Source organism: Haemorhous mexicanus, chromosome 1, assembly GCF_027477595.1.
Source record: "Haemorhous mexicanus isolate bHaeMex1 chromosome 1, bHaeMex1.pri, whole genome shotgun sequence".
Classification (NCBI taxonomy): Eukaryota; Metazoa; Chordata; class Aves; order Passeriformes; family Fringillidae; genus Haemorhous; species Haemorhous mexicanus.
Window position 1 is genome coordinate 31,090,575 of NC_082341.1, and position 24,330 is coordinate 31,114,904.

General features: G+C 37.5%; 1 protein-coding gene across 9 annotated transcripts in view; it reads left to right on the forward strand.

Moving 5' to 3' along the window:
• Positions 1-21,362, forward strand: part of ITGB8 (integrin subunit beta 8) — a 48,374-nt gene extending 27,012 nt beyond the window's left edge. For 3 of the 9 annotated variants that reach the window (XM_059844465.1, XM_059844435.1, XM_059844475.1), the window contains 9 exons: positions 3,161-3,256; positions 3,350-3,439; positions 6,022-6,156; positions 9,038-9,443; positions 10,543-10,768; positions 12,272-12,375; positions 13,501-13,664; positions 20,890-21,015; positions 21,253-21,362. In XM_059844465.1, the coding sequence (XP_059700448.1) occupies positions 3,161-3,256; positions 3,350-3,439; positions 6,022-6,156; positions 9,038-9,443; positions 10,543-10,768; positions 12,272-12,375; positions 13,501-13,664; positions 20,890-21,015; positions 21,253-21,339 (1,434 nt within the window). In that variant the 3' untranslated portion in view covers positions 21,340-21,362. Of the gene's footprint in view, positions 1-3,160; positions 3,257-3,349; positions 3,440-6,021; positions 6,157-9,037; positions 9,444-10,542; positions 10,769-12,271; positions 12,376-13,500; positions 13,665-13,757; positions 17,344-20,889 lie in introns of those variants that run through there. The other 6 variants (XR_009486221.1, XR_009486226.1, XM_059844456.1 and 3 more) reach the window with 6 other exon arrangements.
• The last annotated feature ends 2,968 nt before the right edge of the window (positions 21,363-24,330 follow it).

Consider the following 24,330-nt stretch of genomic DNA (forward strand, 5'->3'; position numbering starts at 1 on the left):
TGAATATATTTCTATGCAGCTATGATAGATTGATGGCTGACTGAAAAAAAAGGTGTTTTAACTGATATTCTGCATTCTGGTTTGATAAATCATAATAGAACTTTCTCATATGGAAAATGAAATCTCCATGATGACTACTACTGTTATATTTTATGAAATTGGTTTTTTTAGCCACCCAAATGAAATTACCTTGAAAGATGCTTAGATCTGTGGTGGAGCATTTAGATCCATGTGTTTTCTGTCTGCTAACCCCTTTTTTTTTAAACATGTACTAAGTTTTGCATGCTACATGTTAACAGTAGGCATCAACTTAGCACTAGGAATTGCATTTTCTGGAGCAGATTTGATGACAACACAATAGTGTCTGTAAGGGAAAGTGTGCTGGTTTCTTGCTTTTTTGTCTCATCCATGGTACATGTGATTATTTTATTCATAGATATCCAACTTCAAATGAGTGAGTGAAATCAGAGGGCTGGAATAACTATTTGATACTTAAATGAAAAATCATGAAAGTCTGCCAGTCTTTTAGAAAACATAATATGAAACATATTTTTGGGTTTTTATATCAATACAATTTTGTTTGGCTGTGCTAAATTAAAGACTTCTGCAATTACGTTGTTTTCCTGCTTTGATTCTTAGCTTTGTGTAGTCATGAGAAGATTGTATTTTGGCATATTTTTATTTCTTACTTGTGCCAGTTTAGAGGACTTTGATTTATTTATTTGAACAAGCTTAGCTTTTATATCAGAAATGTTTCCACTTAGACATTTTTCTAAATGTTTCTTTCTAACTTCTGCTAAGCAGTCACAGAAGGGTCAGCAAAAAAAATGCATGGCAAGAAAGAAATCTCGTCTCTTTTATTAGACCTGTGCTTGATTAGCTCCCTTTCTGAAATACTTAAAATTTGTATTAGTTATCTTCTCAGCTTAACCAAGTAAGTTAAAATAATAAAATGAATGATGCAATTGAAACAAAAAAGATCATCTAAAATTAAAGTACATTTACCTGAGCAGTAGTGAGAAGAGATATGATGAAAACACATAAAGTACAGCAAGGTTTTCACAGCAAGCAAAGTGGGGCTCCATGAGTGACCTCTGGCACCTTATGTCATCTTTTTACATGCTTAAAATTAAAAAGCTAGTATGGGTCTGTTGATGCTTTGGGCTTTGTTTGGTTTTGGTTTTTATGGAAGTTCAGCCTTCCTTGTGAGCAGAGGTAGTCTGGAGATCTGGTCCCTGCAGCCCTTGCATGTCTGTGGGTGTCATAAGCTCCATCTGAGTAAGTTTTTTTTTGATGAAGGCTTGGAAAGCTATTCCTGATACTTCTGATTCCAGAGTTCAGCTAGTAGCTGCAGAGTTGCTGAAGAGCCATTCTGCTGGAATTCAGACAGACCTAGTGTCATGTGCTAAGCAAGAGGACTGACTGATTTTGCCACCACCTCATGATCTCTTGGTACTACCCCTGTCATTCCCACATTTGTGATGCAGGAGGAGTTTGCAGAACGTCTGGCTTCAGTCACGTCCTGGGACCACTTGGTGTATCTGTGATCTGCCAGCCCATTGCACATGGCCTGTAGGGTTGTGCAGCACAGGGGAGGCGCCACCACTGTGCTCTGTGCCATGGAGAAGGAAGGAGGGCTTAGCACTCTGTTGTAGGCTACTCTCTCCAGCTGGAGCTGTAAGAAGGCCTGTTTGATACTGTGTTATCTACCTTTCGTCAGTTACCTTAAGGAACAAAATCTTTTACCAAAGCATTGAAATGTTAAGAGAGGAATGTACCCTGGCCAATATCAAACTGCACCAAGATTCTCTTTTGTTCTCTCTGTACATTATACAGGCTCTTTATAGTGGTGCAATATGACAGAAAGTGGATTTTGCTCTGTTGCATAAGACTCTCTTTGTCTCAGTTGTCTTGCTATTCAGATTATTGGTAGCAGGGCTGTTGACTTGCAGGGTCCCTTAAGTAATAAGGAACAATCTGAGGAGAAAGAAATTGTCCAGGGTAACAGACTGTGTTTGTGCAAGAGAAAGACAATAGGGGGTAGATGGTGAAAAATACCAGGAAAAGAAAGACAACAAAAGTATGTGGGGGATAAAGGTTGAAGTACCTGACATAAGTGGAGGTGTCCAGATGAAATCTCTTTAAGTGGAATCACAGGCTAAGGCCCCAGTCACTTCTTTCTTTTTAGTAATGAATTTTAACTGTTGAATTTACTTCTTGGGAAGTATTCACTTAAGGTTGGTTAATAAGTGGTGATTTTCAGATACAGTTTGGTTTGGAGTACTGGAGCTGAAGGGATCTCATGTAACCTAGGTCTACAAAGCCCATTGGGACCACACAGACACCCTTGAAGTTCCCCAGATCTTGAGTGAAGAGCTAGCAACACAGCTCTTGTTCTCAAATCCATGTCAGATCTCTCAATGAGAAGTGTAGAAGAGCAGGTCATTGGCACAGCGCATGCTGTCATAGGTACTCCACCAAATAGAACAATGCATTACTGAGGAGAGCTGTGAAACTCATGCCATCTTCTTCAAGCATAGGTGTGGTTAAGAAAATGTAGTAGGTCATCATGGTGAGGGCTGAAGTCACCAGTCCTTAGGTAGGTCTTGAACACGCTGAAGAGAAAGCTGTCAGTCGTGAGATAAGCATAGAATACTGACATTGCCAGAACTTGATCCAGTGGCTGCATATGATGCCAAAATACACATCTGAGAATCAAACATTTTTAATTACCCTCCTTGCTGCTCCCAAAAGCACACCTCATCTCAGTGCTTTGTGCTTTACTTTCTCCCTGACTTTTGCACAAGAGCCCACCTATCATTCCCTGTTCTTCTAGAAGGACCATGGACCACATCGTATCCATATTTCTTAAGCATCAGACTCAAGCCAACAAAATAGTACTGGAGAGTTAGTCTTCCCACTGTGCAGCAGATCAACATAGCTGGCAACAGATAAGCCTGTCTGATGCCCTGATGATTTTTTTTTTTTTTTATTGTTTATTAGGATGGCCCCATCCTGGTTTTGATGTCAGTCTACCATTCTCTGTACATTTAGGAGTTACAATTGGATTGGTTTTGGAAATCTGTAATGTGCCATATATGAAATATAAGATTTTTTTCCTACTAATCTGGAATCTTCTCTTTCCTATTTTATTTTGCAGGAGCATCCATCTCTTGGTCAGCTATCTGAAAAACTGATTGACAATAACATCAATGTTATTTTTGCTGTTCAAGGAAGCCAGTTTCATTGGTATAAAGTAGGTTAGAAACCTGATTTCTTTTTTCAATTCTGAAGGAACAATATTTATACTTAAAATTAAAACTGTGCCGAAATGATTTCTTTTTCACAGGATCTGTTACCTCTCTTGCCTGGTACTGTTGCAAGACAAATAGAATCCCAAGCAGCAAATCTCAATGATTTGGTGGTAGAAGCCTATCAGGTATGATGAGAGTTACATGTTCTATGTAATATTTATACATTTTTCATCTTTTATAGCCTGAAGTTGGAATTTCAGGATCTTGTCTTCCATCCGAAGTCCGCAAGGATACATTTCGTACTTTTCCTAATGTCCAGGTGGATAGGTGATACTCTTTTATGATAGCTCTCAAAGTCCCAGGCTGTCAGGGTCTCAAAGCCAAGAGCTACTGGTTCTTAATTTCTAAGGATGCTTCTAAATATTGTGTTTGGTTCTCTGTACCTGTTGCAATGTCACTTCAAAAGATGGTTTATTTATTTTAACTTTGGCAACTCAGATCTTTAGTTACAGACAAGACACCACTGTCTAGGCACCATATAAATTCAGAGCAAAAGCCCAATGCAATATCTGGAGAGTTTTGCAGCATAATTTTTAGAAAACAAACAAGAAATGGGAATTTACAAGGAGATAGTTTGAGAACGGTGGATATCGTGAAAAGCAGTATCTATACTGTAAAAAGTAGAGTAATGACTTAGGGGTTTTAGGCATGGAAGTGAAGAGTTTTGATAGGGATTTGGGAGAGAAAAATGGAAATGGCTTTGTGAACTCTTGGCTGGAGTCATCAATTGAACATAATAGTTTGGGAAGGAGAAAGTAATAGTATGGGAAATACCATAAAGTCATTTTCCACACATGATTGACACAGAATGGCAGTTTGAAAGTGAAACAGGCATGTTGCTAGTGATGAAAAGAGGGTGTACACAGCTTTGATAATGAAGCCAAGAAATAGACATTTGAGGTACCAGAGCATGGGGAGCCCATAGAGCAGCATCTAAATGAATGTGATGGGTTGCATGGTTGAATGCAAGTATTACACACAAACATTCCATTTCAGAAAGTTGAAATCTCAGGTACAAAAGTATATGCAAGGTATCCACATTTATCACTTTTTTTCTTTTCTTAATTGGTTAGATTTGGGAGGCTGAAATTATCAATTTTACTTGCTTAACCACAGAATCAAGCAATTTGCTTACAGCAAATTTTCTATATTGAAGAGCCAGCCCACATGTCTGTTCCTAATTCATAGAGTGCTTTTGCATACGCTTTTCTCACTGTCACGTTGGAGACACTGCAATAAAGGCAAATACATTCAAAAGCAGAGGAGTTTAGAGGTAGTCAAATTGCAGAGAAGTTCTTACTGGTATTTTACTTCCTCTTCTAAAGTCAAGAGATCTCATTTTGAATATGGAGGTTTGCAGGAAGTTGCTGGCATAGAATTTTGAAAATTGTAGTCCTTTTGTATGACAGTTTTACACTGTCCTTCCTAAATTGAAACACAATTCTTACCCTGTGCAGGGCAAACATTCAAGGGGAGGAAATGAAATTTTATGAAGCAATTACTTTGTTCAATACAAGATTCAATGGGACTTTCCTGGTCCAGCCACCCCCAGTTTGCTTTAGCTTTATTTTCATTTTTTAGACATTGTCTTTCTTCCCATCCTAACCTTCACTGGATTTCACAATTTGAGTTTTTCATCACAGTTTTAGGGGCTTTTTACATGGTGAACAGGTCTTGAATGTGTTGCATTCTAGGAAAAAAAGGACTTAGATGAGAAAATAAATTTAGTGTTGATGTTCAGGGACAGTGGGCCTCTTTCACTCTTGTTCCAAGCAGGGAAACCTTAGGCTTAGCTATGGAAAACCCTGGCTGAAAATCCCTGGCTAAAAAGCCAAGGATGAGTCACTAATTTTCAAAAAGTCACTACTAAGATAAACATGTGTTAAGATTCATATAATTGCGTTTCCATTTGTAGCAGTAAAAATATCCCACTAAACTCATTTTTTAATAGTAACATGACAGGAATTTTAAAAATCCCTCTGTGCAATTTTCAGCTCATAAATTTGTACAGACCTTTAATAAATTTTTAAATGGTCAAGAAGAAGTATTTCTTCTTTGAAGGAAGCAGGATTTTAGGTCATGTAGTAAATACAAGTTACAAAGTAGTTGCTTTTTCATTATTTTTAATTACAAAATCGGCCAATTGCGGCTTTTATAGTCTTAGTTGACCCAGAAAAATCAGTGAGAATAATCCCAATAGCCATTAGGTTACCCTAAGGTTTGTTCAGTGAAAAATTTTCTAAGACAAATGCAAAATATCAGAAGTTTTTAAAGTGTCAAGTCAATTAGGAAACTGTTCTGCTGGATAACAGTAGTTGTATGCATGTTTACTGTTGTATTTTAGGTGTGTGGCTAAAAGTCAGTGTAGACTCAAGCAATTTGTTTGAGCAGTTTTTGTTGCACATGGTTGTTGAAATTGATTTTCAAATTGTGAAAAATGCAGTCTTGAAACCATGTTTGCAAAGCTGAAAACATTTTTATCTGGAAAACCTAATCCTCTTTATCAGAATTACCAGTTCACTGGTTGTGTATATTTGGAATGTTATTGGGTCTCTACACAGGAAACAAAGCTTTAATTCATTCCTTTATTCACACAGACAAGCTTTCTTCATTTTTAGTCAGACACAGGAGCCATACTTGGTGTTAGTCACTAATGTACGTTATATTTTGAGATGCAGTACAATTAAAACTTGTTTTCTGGTTACAGAAACTAATCTCTGAAGTGAAAATTCAAGTGGATAACCAGATCCAAGGTCTTCATTTCAATATCACTGCAATCTGTCCTGATGGAAGTAAAAAAACTGGCATGGAAGGATGTAAAAATGTGGAATATAATAAAGAAGTACGTTGATAGTTCTCATTCTTCAAGGAACTGGAATACTTATTTTTCTGTTTGGGTTGGTTTCAATGGTGTGAAATCTTCTAGGGATTTACTTAAACTGAAAATGGATTTATGTGATTAATGATCACAGGCTCTCTATTATTCTCTGGGTTTATTTTTCCTGAATCTTATTTTAATTCCCACTAATCCCATGGAACTAAGGCTCAAAGCTTTTCCTGAAAGCTAACGTCCATTAAAACTTTCCTTCTTTGTCCTCCACTGGGCACAACCACCACATCCATTGTGATGAAATCTGTACGTAAAGAGGTTGAAAGATAATCACCCAGTGGAAAAAAATCACTGGAATTTGTGTTCCTTGGGACTATACTGGATGTCACCTTTCTCTCTTCTTGCTCTACTAGTCTTCCTGCACAATCAGGGTTGTGGATAATTAGTTTATTTTATAAATCAAATTAATAAAATCATTTATTCCCATTTGAATTGGTGACACCTACTGAATGAAACAGAGTGCCATGCACCATGAAAATGCAGGGGAAGATGTCTGGCTGAGGTAAAGAGCGTGGTTTTCTTCCCAGAAAAACTTCTCTGTGCCTTGAAATATTTATTTAATTGCTTGGACTACTGGAGTAATTCTTTTCGCTTGCCAGGAAGAAGTCTGTGTTTCTAGAGAGCAGGGTCAAGGAGTTCTTTCCTGCTTGACATGTACATATGTCTCAGCTAGTGTGAGAAATAGCTTGTGTCTGTGTGTAGAAATGGCAAAACAAATTAAATGTGTGAATTTTATTGTGAATTTGAATGTGTTTTATGCTCTTCTGAATTTTGTCTGCATGCTGCTGATTGTAGCTTGTACAGTTTACTGGAGATTTGCTGGTTTTATTCTTAAAGCATCTTTTCCCCACTGTTGGTCCCTGGGCATGTCATAAGAAACTGGACTGGAATTTGATCTGTTTAATGAAAAGAAAAATATTTATATCTGCTTCTTTTTAATAAAAGCCAAGCCAGTTGGTTGTAAAAGATTGCATGTGGTCCTAAACCTCTACGGCTGTTGAAAATGAGCCATCCTTAAGAGATTAATTTATTTTTACCGTAAATCCTTCTTTCAGTATTTGTTTACAGACAAAATGCTTTTCCTTAATTCTCACATTCCTTTCATTGTCTAATCCTTCTTCCTTCCTTTTCTTACCAAAATACAAAGTGGATTAAATTCTGGAAGAATCCTGTGGCCTCTTCAGGGTGCAAAACTAACTTTGGCTATTAGCAAGTGTCATGGTGTTGTAATTATTTAGTCACCACAGGTTCAATCTCTCTGCTGCTGTGTTCAGAATCAAATTTCACGACTCATATGCAGGACATGATTTTCCCTTTCCTCCCATTTCCCTGCTATTCTTCCAGTACTGTTTTGTACATGAAGATGATGTTTTCTGGCAGGGCTCTGTGTTGAATAAAAAGCACATTCCTTAGCTGCAGTCTGTCCTCCCCCCATGATATGCACCTGCTGTATGAATTAATTTCTCTATAGCCACACTTTTGCAATGCAACTCAAGGGAAGAAATGTCAATGCATGGAGAGTGTGGGCTGCTGAGGGGTTATGTGTGTAGTGGCACATTTGAGAAATGAGAAGAAGAAAAGCAAAGGCTGAGACAAAGCCTGTGTGCCCCCTCAATATGACATTAAGTGCATGTTTCTGCACAGCATTCTTCTCCTGTTGTCCGTGTAGGCAGCCGCAGCCCCACTTGCCACAAAGCCACCATTGTCCCCGAGGGCTGGGTTCTTCTCGTGTGGGGGCGCAGCGGGAGGGAGAGACAGTGATGAGAGATGAATGGCCTCAGTATTTGCGGGTAGTTTTAGCCTCATATGTAATCAGTTTCTCGGGGTTTCTCCTTTTTTATTTGGAAATCTTTATTTTTTGGTAGTAAAGATTAAAGGTGCTTGCTTCTCTTGTGTTGCTGTCTCACTTTTTCCTCCTGTTTACATTTTTTTTGTGAGGAGACGAGAAAAAGTTGCTTTACAACAGGAAGATGAAAAAATTCAAAACCTTAGAGAGAATACCCTGTCAGAAGCATAGTGGTCAAAAAAAAAAAAAAAAAAGCTAAGAAATAATTGTAAAATACAAGATTGATATCTAGTGTGTCACACATTTCAGAGCTGTCAAAAACTTTTAAGGGTGATTGATGGAAACTTTATGGCAATCACCTAACCACCAAAATGATCCTGAGTCCTGTACCGGGACTACAAAAAGCCGTGGGGGCTGTTGCTGTAGTGGGCACTGCTGGGATGAGGACCTGGAGGATGGTGGGGATGGCCATGACATGGCCTGGAGCCGGGCACTGGGTCCATGGAATTGGGAAAAGTACTTGCTAACATGTGAGTTGTTTCTGTGTTTTAGTAGGGGTAGCCAGGGCCATCCAAAAACCTGTGTGATTTATATGTGCATGTCCAATCCTGCAACAGGACATTCATAGATTCTTTTTATGAAGAGTGTCTCTAGTTTTGTTTGCATATTGTCTTGCTCAATCTAATCTCAATTCTTACCTGAACATTTCTGTGATATAAAAGAATATACACTTTAAATAATAGGAGGAAGATGGTGATGATATTTCTATTTCCATTTGTATTAAATTTGTCTTTTGCAACTATGCTTTCTTAACTTGAAAAGTAGACTTTTATCAATCCTCTGTTGTTAGGATTTCAACTGTACTTGTGATGCCTGTCCTTACTAATATATCATGTTTGACAAGTGACCACTATGTATTTTGCTATTATCAGCTAGTGCACATTCATATACAATATAAAATTCTGCTTTATTTATGTGTTAAAAATTTTAAGCAAATGTAAGCAAGAAAATAATAATAATGTTAAATCTGTCTTTATTTCTTCTTAGGTACTTTTCAATGTATCGGTTACAATGAAAGGATGTCATACAAGTGGAGGAAGAAAATATGTTATACTTAAGCCTATTGGTTTCAATGAAACTGCCATTGTCAATGTGCAGCAAAGCTGTGCCTGCCAGTATGGAGACAGCACAGGGCACAAACGAGTGTGGGCTGATGAAACTTCTCCTGACAGCAAACAGCCCCAGTGCAGTGACAGTAACTGTAGCTCTAACAGAGACACACTTTCCTCAGAGAAGTGCAGACAACACCAGGACCAACCCATCTGCAGTGGTCAAGGAAATTGCATAGATGGAAAATGTTTCTGCTACAAAAACAAGCTAGGCAAGGTGTATGGCAAGTACTGTGAAATGGATGATTTTTCCTGCCCATATCACCAGGGAAACTTATGTTCTGGTAAGTTACAGTGTTTATGTCTGTATTTTCTTGGTTTGTTTTGTTTTATGAAGCTACTTTACATGATGCAGCTGAAAGCAATGATATAAGGCTGTGAAGAACTAGAATTGTTTGTGCAGAATTAGTGTGGGAAATGTCCTGAACATCCTGTTAGGAATTCACACTCCTGGACTCTCTTCACCACAGGTTTACTGTCTTCTAAATTTCACCACCATTTTCTAGGGAACACATTGATTTTTTTCTGAAGTTTAGCTATTTTAATATTTAAATCTCAAAATTCTTAATGAGTAATGATACTGATTTCTCAAACAAAAAATAACATTATTCCAGGAAGCTAGTTGATACATTTCAGTATAATGGAAATATGAGATACTGAGAGATTAGTAAGGGATCATAGCTTCCAGGTCAGGTTCTGATTTTCTACCACCCTAAATCAGTCCTGTGAGACATACAGGGGCACTTGATTTCAAATACTGGTATAAACATGAACACTGTAGAGAGTGCCTGCTTCAGAAAGGAGACTCTAAGTGAATCAGAGTTGTTAGAAATTTTCATTCTTTTTGTAGTCCACTTTATGGTAGGGAAAAGGAAATAAAAAAGAAAAAAAGGAAATGGAAATGAAAATGGAAATAGAACTGGAAGTGGAAGTGGAAATGGAAGTGGAAAATGAAAAGGAAGGAAAGAACCTGGCCTGTGCACATGAACTTGATACTCTTTCTTCCACTGAATCTTGCTGTTTATTTGAATGGAATGTTTTCTTGCTAAAGAGAAGTTTGTTTGGTTTGCCTGAAGACTATTTTCCTGGTCATTGTGTAATTCCTAATCTCCATTGTTTTGATCCAAAGCAAAAGAGCAGGATTTTAGTAAGAGGTTTTATGGTGACATCATAGTAGCAACTTATGCTCAACTTATGCTCAGCCTTCAATATTGATCATGCCAGTGACTTGAGTCCAAGTTGTTAACTTAAAAACTAATTAGAAAGGCCAGGTCTAAATTTGCTCCATTCAAGGTAAAGCACAAGCAATACAAATGTATCCATCTAAAAATTGTTTTCTGTGTTTTCGTGGAAACATATGACTCCAGCCTCTCTGTGTTGTAGGTAATGGTGAATGTGAAGGTGGTAAATGCAAATGCTTTGCTGGCTGGGAAGGTGATCGTTGTGAGTGCTCATCACAATCAGCAAAGCACTGCCTGAATTCAAAGGGCCAGATTTGCAGTGGAAGAGGAAAATGTGTATGTGGAAAGTGTGAGTGCACAGACCCCAGAAGCTTTGGCCGTTTCTGTGAATACTGCCCTACTTGTAACAAAGCCTGTGAAGAAAACTGGTATGTTTCTTGTGCTAGACTTGACTTTTTCACTCCCTAGCATTGAAACATGAAGGAATATTTCTGCTTATATTTCTTAGTTATTTAGATTGTAGGAAGTTGGTACAATTCATACTTGATACTTCTCTGTGTAGTTGGATTCACACTGGCAATTAAGAAAATTGCCTGTCAGCATCTATTTTAACCATACTTCATATGAGATCTCCTGGGTAGGAAATAAAACTATAAGTTTGTATTTTTAAAAATGGAAAATAGATCCTACTTTTGAATTCCACCAAGTCCAGTAATATTCTCCACATTTGTTTTTGCACACTCCTTGTGCTTCTCAGCTGAAAGAAAGTGGTGTGGAGCTAGAGCAGTACTTGTGGATTGTCACTGCCATTGATCAGCAGAGCAGAGCTGGTCCTACCCAGAGAACAACATTCTTCATTGCTCAGTTTCAAAACACTTAGTCTTTGCCATGCTAGTCTTAGAGCATGTCATTTTTCCTTACTCATGTAAAGGAAGGGACAGTGTGGAGGTCAAAACTGAGCAAGGAGGGGACAAGCTAGACCAGACTCTCAGTGGCGCACTCTGTGGTCCTGGCACAGAGAGCAAATGAAGCCCTTTCCTTGGGCACAGCTCTTCTGCACCCTCTCATCACACCATGTAATGTTGTGCATCTCACTGTGGTGCAGAGGGTGAAAGATCAGCCTTTCATTGTAAAGGTAATTGTGCTCAAAACAGAGTCATTGTTTATTTGTATTTACTTCAATTATATCTCATCTGGTGAAAATGCTGGAGAACCAAGCTTGGCCACATCTGGAAAGGTTGCTGCTAAGATTTCATTAGATAAAATACAATTAACCTTTCCGGCTTACACTTGTTCAAAGTTACTGTGAAATGTGTGCCTTTCATAAATTTAGAAGATGGCATATCTTCATTAAAAATTCAGTTAGGGCTTTTTTAGGGATCTCTTGTGGCATCTGTCTCCTTCAGGGCTATACAGTGAAGACAGTAAGACTGAGGGCATTGTCTCCCACTTGTGCTCTCTCTCTAAACTGCCCAGAAGTGCAGACTTACTTGGCTTTGTCTTAACATAGCACCCAAAAATTATTGACAAAACTGTGTTTCCTCTACCTACCTCTACCCTTCAATCCAGCATGCATCTGAATGAGATTGATAGGTAAGGAAAGATAGAAAGTGGAGGCTGAAAGCTGAAGAAAGCTGGACCTTAGCTACACCATTGCATCACAAAAGGCAGAGCAAGGATTGGGTGAAGGTGGCTCAAAGCCAAAGACATGTTTTAGTTTGCAGCTTCTGACTAGTTGGTTCTGAGAAGCATCAGGGGGATAAAATGCTGAGAGAGGCATCACATTTCAGAAAAAAATAAATAAATGTCGCAATGTTTTTACTAACAACAGGAAAGCATTATGTGCAAGCAATACGTCAGCCTGTTGATACAATCTCTTAAAGGGGAATGCAGAGAAAGACAGGTTTTCAATTATAATTTTTATTTTACAGGAACTGTGTTCAGTGCTATCATTCTAATAATGCATCTCAAGTCATACTTGACCAGTGCACAACCTCATGCACTTACCTACTGCATTATATTGATAATACTTCAGGTAAGTGGCATTTTCTAGGTAATTTTAATAAGAGATTAAAATCTATTGCAATTAGTAATTGAATCTGCCAGTGTTAGAATGTCTTTCCGAAGTATATCACAATATATATGTTTTTTTGCAATAACAAAAAAAGAAAGCAGGAAAAAGAGAAAAATCATTCATAGCTTTAGGGAAAGTAAAAGATAAATAATAACAGGAAATAAGATTGTCAAGCATTGCTAAGTTCAGTTTTCCCAGCTCCTCAAGAAGTCACGTCTAATAATGATGAATCCTGCCTGAGCAATGCTTAAAGAAATATTTATAAAAATTTGTTATGGCATCTGTATATTTTATTACATTGACCATGCTTACAGTATTTGACATTACCAGAAACAGGAAAGAAAGAAGTTGAATGCTTACCTCAAATTCAGTAATGTTTAAAAGCTCCTTTCAAGTATAAAAAACTGCAGTTATGAAGTCTGTGGAAGAACAAAATCTTTTTAAATAAAATCTCACAAAGTTTAATCACTCCATGCAGGAATTAAAATGCAGGTAAATGGTTACCTTTTGTTATACCTTAACATATATATATAAATCCTTTCATATTACAGTTCATCAATGAGAAAACTAAATGTGAATACTTTTTTTATGACTTAAGTATTAAGGAAAGCTTACTGTATTAGCCTACCAATGAGGAGAGCACTGGACAAGGATTCAATAAAACACATTTTCTTTCAAATTTTACCTGCGATCTTCACTGTTGTCTTGTGAAGATTAAATTCTCTCAGCCCCAAACATCTCTAATATTTCATCCTGTCTACTTCAGCTATAAACTCACTGGTCTACAGAGAATTTATGGTGGGCAATACAATGAAGCCTAAATTCTGTAGATTAAAGGAATAATTGTTTCACTATTTTTCTACCATGGATCTTGATCTGAATTGCCTTTCTTGATATGCCCAACTTTAAAAGCTTGCATATGACAACTTTTCCTCTTAATTTCCCTTAATTTATTTTCCCTTAATTTCTATCAGGCTTGTATTACATTTGTGCAGCATTACTAAGCAGTGGTGGATATGCCTGTATTAGAATGATGTGCCTGTTCCATACATTAGGCTTTACCCTTGTGTTTTCCTTTCATTGCAGATTGTTTCTCTGGACAAAACTACTTTAGAGTCTTTTCCATAATCTTTATAGTTACCTTTCTGATCGGGTTGCTTGTTGTCCTTATCATCAGGCAGATAATTCTGCAGGGGAGTAGCAGTAAAGTTAAATCTGCATCTGATTACAGAGTATCTACGACAAAGAAGGTAATTGATTTCAGAGCCATCATCTTCAGTAATCTTTTTCTTGCATATAAAAGTTAGCTAATTGCTGATAAAAATTGTATCTTCTCCTTCAAGGATAAGATGTTTTTGCCTACAGTTTGTACAAGAACAGTAACATACAGACGTGACAAACCAGAGGAAATAAATATCGACATCAGCAAGTTGCGATTAAACGAAACTTTCAAGTGTGAATTCTGAAGACTGCAAATGTCTATTTCCATCATGCTCGACTTCTAAGAAATTACCTTTTGTGCTCTGTGGGAGTCTTGACTGTTGCCATATGGTTTTGTGTTGTGCATTTTCTTGAATACTGTAACAAAGTGACATGTAAACATATTCACATTATGTGATTATGTTTGGAACTATAGCTGCTGTATTTTTTTAAATTTTTTTGAAAGAGAAATGTGCGTTACTACTGTTCAGAAACATTAGTGTTGATGTAGCACTTTAGCATATTCTAATTTATTTAGTTATGGCCTAGAATGTAGATACAAACCAGTCTGACAAAGCACTGATCTCACTCTACATGTAGCTAGTACTGATGTGCTCTGTGGGAATGGACAAAGCTGTGACTGAAGAATTAACATTGCTGTATATTATAGCAATAGATGAAACTATTAAAATGCTCTTTAATAGAGTAAATGGTACTTTTATAGTTCTCTCAGTTGACAGATTCCACTAATTTGTCTGCTTATTCCTCTTACCTTTTCCTCATAAAGATGATGGGATTAAATGAGTGTTTAGTTCCTGGTATAGGTGTATGTTGTGTGTGTATACGTTCACATATGCATGCACATGCAGGTAAATTATATATTTATAAGGTTTTTTGTATGGATTATGTCATTTAAGGATAATTTATATGTGATAAAGAGTAATTTTAAGCTTTTTTATTTGTTTAAATATAATGCCCCCATTTTATACAAAATTTAAGGTGTTTGGAAACTGAGTGGCTACAGAAAATGAGAGTTCCTTTACCCAACAGCATAGTCTACATGATGATCACTGCCAGCAGACTACGCCTTTAGAGTCAACAGCATCAAATCCATTGCAAATAGATAAATTACGCCAGAGCTGTGTTTGGTTTGCTAGCTACATGTCAGTGTTTTGCCAAATAAGGACTTGGATCTTTTTATATGATGTCAGGCATAAGTCTGATTCTACATGTGCTCTTTTTCTCTATGTAAATTAGTTGATGAGATTAGGTTTTCTAGGATTTTTGTAACCACTTCAGTTTTTTGTGACTGTGCATTGAGAAGTGTGTCCAGTGTGTGATGGAGAAAAGAACCTGCAAACTAGAAGAAAGTGAGGAAAATAAGAATCTTTTTCTCAAAATACATTAATTGACTTTATAAATATGGATCAGATTCTGTCTTCAGAAATGTGCAAAACTCTTCCAAACATGGCGGGACCAATATAAGCTTATCTGAGAGCAGAATGGAGGCTACAAAATCAAGCAGAAGCATCTTTTTTTATCCCTGAAACCAGCTAGAGTGGTAGAACACGTTATTGTTATATGCTTGTTGGAAGTGTCAGTCTGATTTACTAACTCTATGCTGCTGAAACCCTATGAAAACCTGATCAACCTCTAATGCACTAAAACCTGGCTGGCAAAAAGAAAAATCATCTCAGAAGACAGTGTATAATTTCACCAACATTTATTACTAGTACTAAATACTATTTGTCATAGATAAGAGTTACAGAAACAAAGCAGGACTTCCTTATGTGCTGTCTTTAGAAATTACTTTTATTTCCTATTCTGTATTTCTTCTATAAATTCCCACTGAAACCTGAGGACTGTGAGGATTGAAAGGAAGGCGGGGTGTAGAAAAATGGTGAGTGTTTTATAAGTGTTAAGTTTCTCGGGTAATAGATCAAGTGGGATTGAAAAAAATAATACACAGACAATGGGCCTTTCATTAGTCATAAAAGCTTAGGGATTGTTTTTTAAAAAAATGTGTAAATTGGACTATTAAATGTTTTTAAAGCAGTCCCTGAAGTAGGTCCTGAGTTTTCTACCACACAGGTAAAATTATCTCATTTAACAAAAAGAGTGTTTCTTTACACTGACCCTGACTTTAGTGTTAGCTTAATTGTAGAACCTTAGTTATAGATTAATTCTGTAGTCTACCAACGACACCTTAAACTCTCATTTTCTTTTAAAATGTATAAGACCATTTTTCTCCTATGTAAATTAAAATATTTCAAAAAACTGGTTTTGGTGGGATAAAGATAAAAGATTGATAAAGGTTGACCTGCTGTTACCCTTGTCACAATTCATGGCTGTTTGTGAGTGGGAAACAATCTCTGCTTGTCTATTTAACTTAAATTTTAAAAATGCTTAGTGGAGTATATCTAAGTATATAAAAAAGAGGTTAATTATGTTCTTTAAACAGTGTGATAAACCCTTAAAAAAAAAGATTCTTCAGAATCTATTTTCACCCCATATTGGCCTTTAAAGCATGTACTAAAGCATTTACTGAACTGATAAATATATTTTTTTGTTGTTAGAAATTACTTTTCACTGTTAGAGGGAATTCATTTTTGTGGGTAAGGGATAATGGAACTGGGTTCTTGGTAGAAGAAAGACTTGAGCTGTAAAACCCATCTTCCAGAAACATCACATCATGCTGTTACTGCTTTTCTTCTGTAGCACTTGGCATTGGACTGCTGCCTGTGAAGGGGCATGGCCAGTATTTCCTTATCAGACACCTGCCTGAATGTTTAAAATGCTCTGATCAAAAAGAGTGGGCTCACAGGACAAATTACACTGTAAATTGCTTGCTGTCCTGAGATTTTAAAAAATGTATATAAATTAACAAAAAAAAAAGGAAAAGGAAAAAAAAAAAGAAAAAAAGCTTTCTTGCATCTCCCTCATGGTTTTGCTGTATTGTGGAAGAGGCTGGTGAAAGAGAATAAGCTGCTGCTAATGTGACAGGTCAAGGCTTTTAGAAGGCCCGTGGGGAGCTTATACAGAGCAGGATTCTTGGGAGGAGGCTTTGTTTCTAGGGATGGAATCTATCCATGAGAAACTCTGGCTTTGCTTGGTACTTGTTTCCCTCTGCCTTTGACCATGTTTTTCAGAAGAGCTGCTGCAGGAGATGAATAGCTCAACAAAAGCCTCACTATTTAGGGAGCTGTGTTCCCTCAGCACATGACCTTAAATGAGAAAGCAGCCTTTAATTCACAGGAATTTCTTCAGTGATTGCAGAAGGACTGTGCTTCCTATAGTGCTTAATATGGGAGATATTAAAGAAAAATTAGTTCATATTAGTTTTCAATGTATTGTGCGTCAAAAATGTTCATAAAAATAGGGGGAAAAATAACTAACCTTAGAACAGAGTGTTCCAAAGTTCTCAAATAACATTTCTTATACTGGGCTTCTTCAAAAAAATTTAGAAAGAAGTCAAATAATTCTACTGCGTGCTTATATCCAAAAATATACCAGCAGATCCTGCTCTGTCTCATCATTGGTTTGGGGAATTGTTTTCAGATTTGGTCCCACAAATGAAGCATGTGCATGACTTTTCACAGCATATTTGTTACTGTTAAAATCCATATGTATACTTTCCAAATTCTAGTCCCCTTTTTTAACCTTTGACCTGTTATTTGCCTGACACTTCAGAAATTGCATGTTTGTGTAATTAAAGTGTATTTTACTTCAGATTTTTTTGAGTACTATAAAATGAAGAAATGCTGTGAAATAGTTCTTTCCAAGCACCATGACTACACTAATAAGATTGCTGCAGAAGTGTGTGGGAAAATAGCTGTTTCATCCAGAAAACGTGCACATGGTATGCAAGGAATTTTCATTGTGCCCAGCTGAAATTCCTTACATTTGCAAGGACGTTAAAAATGAACCTTAAAAAGGAAGGATGTTCGTATGGGCATAGTTTACATTTTAGCTATTATTTACAACTGGATTTATTTTTTCCTCTCTATGATGTCATGAAAACCTGCTATGTTAAGCATTCTTCTGACTGCAATGGAAAAATATTATTTTCCCAATCTGATAATATATAATATTTATTTCCTGCTTAGTGTGCATGTTTTGCAAACCATGGAGTAAATGTGTGTAACAGCTTCAAGCAACCCTCCATCCTAAACTAGACATAGAGTCTGGTGATGCCCAGGGCAGAGACATGCCAGGGCATGGCTGCCTGTGTGGACGCTTCAAGAGGGACAGTGCTGGGGCTCCCCACAGCATCGCTGCAGAAATGGTGCTCTGAGATCTCACTGCACCTTTTGTCAGGGCAGGAAGCGTTTTCAGAGTGGGTTGGCTTGGCAGTGGTGGTGCCCGAGGTTTGCATCGCAGGCACTTGGCCCCAGACTGGGACTGCATTGTGTGCAATCTGAACCCCAAGGCTGCCGGCCTTTTGCATCTTTATTCATCAAAGATGCCTGCACACAACCCAGCAAGGGACAGCCTGTAAACGTGGATGCTGCAGACCTCCACTAAAGCTCCTGGGGAGCGTTTGGGCACCTGCCCGTTGACTTCCCACCAGCCCCTGGATCTCCACCAGCCAGCCTTAAGGAATGTAAGCAGTGGCTGTAAAGGGCACTTCTCACAGAGGCATTTGTGCTGAGTTGGTGCTGGGTGACTCCTACTCTGTCCCGACTGTGAGTGGCGCCTGGTGACAATGTCCTGGCTACCATTTTGCAGCAGAGGGGAAAGCACAAATGAAGCAATGCTTCACAAAAACACTAATTTTTACTTCTGATCTTGAGACTGCTCTGAGGCACAGGTATCTGTTGGCTCTTACAGAGAACTAAAATTCATGGAGAGGCGGGAAAAAGGTTAAAGTTAACCAATGGGAATGCATATTTATAGCATGCCAGATCAGTGAGCAAGCTAGCCCACTGAGAGCAAGCCAGCTCGGAATGGTTGGCCTTCTGGGGGGGGGGGGGGGTGGGTTGGGGGGGGGAGGGGGAAGCAAAAACCTTAAATTTCTAGATTCTTAAGCTTTCTGCTGGTCTGAATTTCATGTTCTCTTTGTTTCCTTTTCTGAACATGCTTTAAAAAAAAGGTACCTATTGAAAAAAAAGTATGTGGCATTTTTTAAAATAATTACTTCTGTCCAAATTCTAACATTTCATCCTGATACCTATATTGTATTTGGGCTATTTCCGTTATATTTTGATGGGAGATGCTGAAAAATGAGTCTTTTGCAGAGGCATTAGTGTTGGATGAATTCACTGTGCTGACATCTTCACTCTTACCTACTACTGCTTCAAAAATAAAGCAACTTAAAAGTGTCTTACTTAGCGATTGTGTGACAGCTATTAATACTACTACAGTTTTAAACTTTCTATTTAACATATACTACCTTTTGTAAAAAATAAATATAGAGAGATAAATAATGTGTGTCTAGATTTTTTGCATAGAGAATGTTAGTAAGGGAAGAGGTTTTAAATTTGATAACTTCTTACTGCTCATTTTACATTTTGAATGATACTTTTAAATCACTACTTTTGTTCATCTGGAAATATATTGAATATTTTATTATTTAAAATAGTATACTTTTATAGCTGTTTTATTAATTTCAGTTGACTACTAACTTTTATTGTGGTATTTATTAATGAGTTACACTGTAGCATATTGAGATGTTTATTTTTCTATCAGAGCTGTAACAGCTATGACATAGCATTATTTTAATGCAACATAATTGTACTTGCTCTCTAAAAAATAAAATCAATATTTAATCCATATGGATTTTTCATATTTTTGATATTAAATATATCTGGGACAAGAAAGAGGTGTTCATCTGCTTTTAAAAGTATAAAGCACATTTACTGAGGTGTACCGATATCTGCAAAGCGAAGAATATGATTGTGGTTATTTTAAAATTGAACAACACCATGTCCAAGGAGATAAAATACAAAGAATACTTTGTTTATCAGATGTAGGCAAATGAGTAGATGCACATTCAGGATGAATTTTGAGAAGATGGGAAGGAGCAAAAAACTATTTATCAGTTTGGGGGTGCAGCTGGTTTACCTTGCCCAACCCATCTGAAACCTGAAAGCACCAGGAGGTGCTAGTCTTTTGTAGAAGACAAGATACCTCCTGTGTAAATACAATCTCTAGATTGATAAGTGGTTGTGATAGCCTCTCTTTTCCCTTGCTCTGTTAGGTGGTAGAGGAGCTAGATTTCTGGGAATAGGTAAATCTCTGCAGATGCCTCATCTATGCCACTCACTGCACACTTGGGTCACTTCACGAGTACTGGTGAAAACATGTCACTGGTGGGGAAGGTTCTCTCATTCTCTCCTTGTGCAGAATATGTCACAGCATTTGCTTTTCACAGTGGCACAAAATTGCTCTTGAAAAGGATTTAGATATGCCTTGGATAAGAACACTTAAAATTTGCCATGATGCCTCAGTAAGAGACATCTGTGGCACTAAGACACCTGCCAGACATCACTGGTAAAACTGGCTGTCCATGCTGCTAACATAATCCAGTTTTTGCTTTAGGAGTGAGAGAGAATCAAGTGACAACTAGATGTGTTCTCAATCATCACATAGCTTAGTACCCAACAAAAGAGAAACACTAAGAAAAACTCAAAACTGGAAGAAAAAATGTTATCTCAGGGAAAATCTGTAAATCTTTTTTGCTTCTTTTATCAAAGCAAGGAACATCATCTTAATATATGCATGGTGAGACTATGTCTGAAAATTTCCTTTCACAGATGCCGTAATCAACCTTCCCTGACACCCAGAGCAAGCAGGAGCAGCGAGTCCTATAAGCAGAAATACACATTTTCCTTGCAAGCTCTTTGTTGGAAAAACATTCATGTTATCATTACTCAGAGTAAACATAAACCTAGATCTGAATTTCAGATGTAGAATTCAAGAGCAGAGCCAGAGCTATAGGCCTCCATTTTGCCATTTGGGAGTAGCTTGAAGCTGAGGTTTTGTTAACTACTTAAGTCTCCCACAGCCAGTGATCCTGGCACCAAGCAGTGTTGGCATATCCTGTATGTTATGAAATGATGGTAAGTGCTCTGTATAAAATCTTTCTTCTCTTCTTTCCTGTGTTCTGTAATCCAGTAACTAATTCATGCCTATATACCTTTAAATATCCAGGTCACAACAGGGTGACTGGCATTGTATTTAGACAATTTTTACCCACATACACACAGTTGTCAGCAAGAGTAAAACAGAACCTAAATGTGTCTCTAACCTAACGCAAGTGCTGTTTTCTTGCAGATGCCATTGCCAAGGAAAAGGCTTGCTGCCCAGACTCTCCAAAGAGAAAATAAACCTAAATTACAGCCTCTAAAGCTGGAGGAGGAAAGACATCCTGATTTCAGCCACTTTTATGACACCAGTCATGTAGGTGTATTCTATTAGAGAATTTCTCTGCCTGCATGATTCCCTTCATGGTAGCTGCAGAATTTGATCCAATATTCAGAGAGAATGGCATTAGGGAGAGTTGGTTTGAGTGAGTATCTGAATATGCCTGATGACAACCAAATGATGATTAGAATAAAGAACAAAAACTTTGTTAACAGACTGATTTTGGCTAGTAAGGAGTTAATCTGACAAGTGGGTGGTTTCTTTTGCTTTCAGGTACTGCAACAAAGACAAGAACCTTGGAAATGCATTCCTGCTACCCTGAGTTTAAAACCAAGTAGTTTAATGTATCATATAAAGTAAATAAAAATCTAGTTTTACAGAAACTCAAGTGGTCTGAAGCTGTGATTAGAACACAGGTGCTGTCAGTGCTTCTGGCAGCTCATCTTCTGCTTGGGAGTCTTGGAGTGGTCAAAGTTGGGTTGGACTATACAGAATTCATATAAAGTAGGCTGACAGTCTGATTTATTAGTACTCAAGAAGCCCCAACATTATCATCTGGTTCCTCATTCCAGGGAAACTTTGGTGGGTGGCAGAAAGCAGAATTTTCCTTATTTTTTGCAAAACATTCTGTCTCCTCAGCACAGAGTATAGCACGGTCTCTGATTATTTTCTTGGCCTTGAACTTCATGATTCATGAAGCACAGTTACTGTTTAATAAAGATGATGTGTATGCAAGCAGATAAAACTAAATTTTTAACCACAAAAGCATAATAATGCCAAGTTATGCCACATATGCTTATTGAAATCAGTACTTGTGATGTATTTCTTTCAGCTCTGCAGCTTGCCAAGTCCCCCTTTTGGAGCTCTAAGCCTCATCCTAAGCCTCTTGTTTATGTCTGAGCAATCTAGAGAGCCCAGGACCTGTTTCTGAGTGGTGTTTCTCTGCTCTCAAAACTGCTCACAGGAGAAGCCTTTCTCACAAACCCCCTTCTGATTTTTTGGGCTTTGACCATAGCCTTACCACAGGTATTCTGAAAGCATCTCAGGGGCTGTGAGATGTGTGGCCTGCTGAGGAGACTGGGGACATGACACTGGATGGGTTTTTCATAAAATTTTTGGACACACTCTTACTTTAGTCTTCTCTAGACAAAGCAGGAATTTCAAAGACCTACACAACTTAATCATGTTGTTCTCTAGATTGTCCTTGTCTTCAGCAGTGTTTCTGGTTGGCTTCTTTCCTCGAATCATTTTGCAGTTGCACCCAGGTTCCTGTGGGGAAAAAAAAAAAAAACAGCTAAAATAAATACTTCCTGGCTTTCTCAGCTTCTTTTCTCCTCTTCTTGTGTATCTCTCTATATCTAAGTTGAGCTCTACCAGTGTCGTCTTTGAAAATTGCAGACACAGGATCAGAGGGCTTAATCAGAAAACAGCTGATGAGGAAAACTTTTTTACTTTTGGGCAGAAAAGAACAAGTTAAAGTCTGTGGTGCAAAGCTAAACAGAGCATCTCTCAGCTTGGTCAGGTGCGGTCCCATTCCCCTGCTCCTTTCCAGAGTTAAGAAGCTGGGGCTATTTCTTGGTGTACTAGCCAGCCCACAGATACCCACAGGATTTCTCCTACTGTAAGCTTTAAATCACAGCTTCTGCAAGGTGTTTGCAACATACAAAGTCCAGAGACATCATATTTCTCCTCTAATACCCCCATTCTGATAACAATTTTTTTTCATTTGTGTTTCTTTCTGTATAACTTTGGGTGTGTGTGTTTATGTATGTTTATGTGTCTGTCTGCATACTCCATCCAAATTAACTTTGCCTCAGCACCAAGAAGTCCATCTCTGATTGCTAAGTCTATATGCAGGCATAGTCTCACACACCTTTCTGTATATGCTTAAAATGGGATTCCTCCCCTAACTTCATATGCGTAGCAGGGTCTTCCTTTTAAAATTCCTGTTTCTGTTAATGGCTGGCTGCTATCATGTGGAAACTGTGACTTGAAGTGTTCTCTGGTGTCTTTATTTATTCTTTGTGCTTTTATCCTTTTCAGCTGCTGCCTAGCACATTAAACCTAAAACATTGAAGACAGACACAGCACCTTACCCAGGGATTTTTGGTTCACAAATAGGTCCTAATCACAATGTCAAAAATAATAAATTAATTATTCCTTTGCCAGTTTTTATCTCATGCCTTTGAAAGAAGAAGTTTTTCCCTCATGCCTTTGATTTTTTTTAAAAAAGAAATAATCATTTGGCCCAAAGAAAGAAAAGATAATGTGTCAGATCATTTTGCAAATCCAAAAAGTGTTATTCTCAGAAGGAAGATTTATTATTGTGTGACAGACTGAAAGTGTTTCATGCTGTATAAAATGAAAACCAAGTAGATTAATTTCCAGACCCAAAACCAAACAAACTCTGGTTTCAACAGTTTGTCCAAGGTTCACTTCTGTGAAATTGCTGGGCTCTTGTGGTTCAGTTGAAGACTCTGTTAGAAGTGAACATGCTGAGCAGCTTTAAATATCAAATCCATAAGATTGCCTTTGATATCAGATATATAGCAGTTTAGGAATGTCAATGTAATATGTTATATTCCTTCTTTTAAAAAAACACAACCTTTTACAGAACTTGACAGAACTTTTTTGGTGATCCAAAACACAAAAAGCTTTATTTATTGCCTTAGCTGATGTTGTCTCTTGGATCACCAAGAATTTCTGCTAGCAAATACTGCGGAGTATTCTTATGTTTTCTATTTTTCCACTTTTTATCCACCAAGAAAAAGGTAGTTTGGATTTAAACTATCTGAAAATAATGCAATGCATAATTTATTGTTATTTCCTGTACTAACCAAGAACTTTGCTTGTCTAATTAGTTGACTTTTTGTCAAGTGTGTTATTGTACTCAGTTACTTTTTTTTCCCCTTCTTTTCGTTTTGTTTTTTTTTTTTTTAATGTGAGGAAGGAAAATTAACAAATGTCTGTCAGCATCACTTGAAATATCTCAAAGTAAAGTGTATTACCCAGTCTAAATGCTATTATTTAAGTGATTTGATACATTTGGTGCCCTTATTCCTATGGAATTCAAGTGTTTTTACCTTGCCAAATTTTACTCCCTTACTTGGTCGGTGCTTGTTTCCTGCTTCTTCCTTAGGTCAATGCAAGTGCTTGCCAGCAAAGTCTGCAATTGTCCTTTGAACTAATGAAATAAGGGAATTGCTATTCTTCAGCTAGCTTTGGCAAAGAGGACAGTATTGTAATTTTTATATGATTACAGCACCTGGGCTATTGAAGTTTTATTGGTTATAAAATGTGTAGTCAATTTATACACAGCTGCCCTGAAGTCAGCAGTATAACATACCTGAG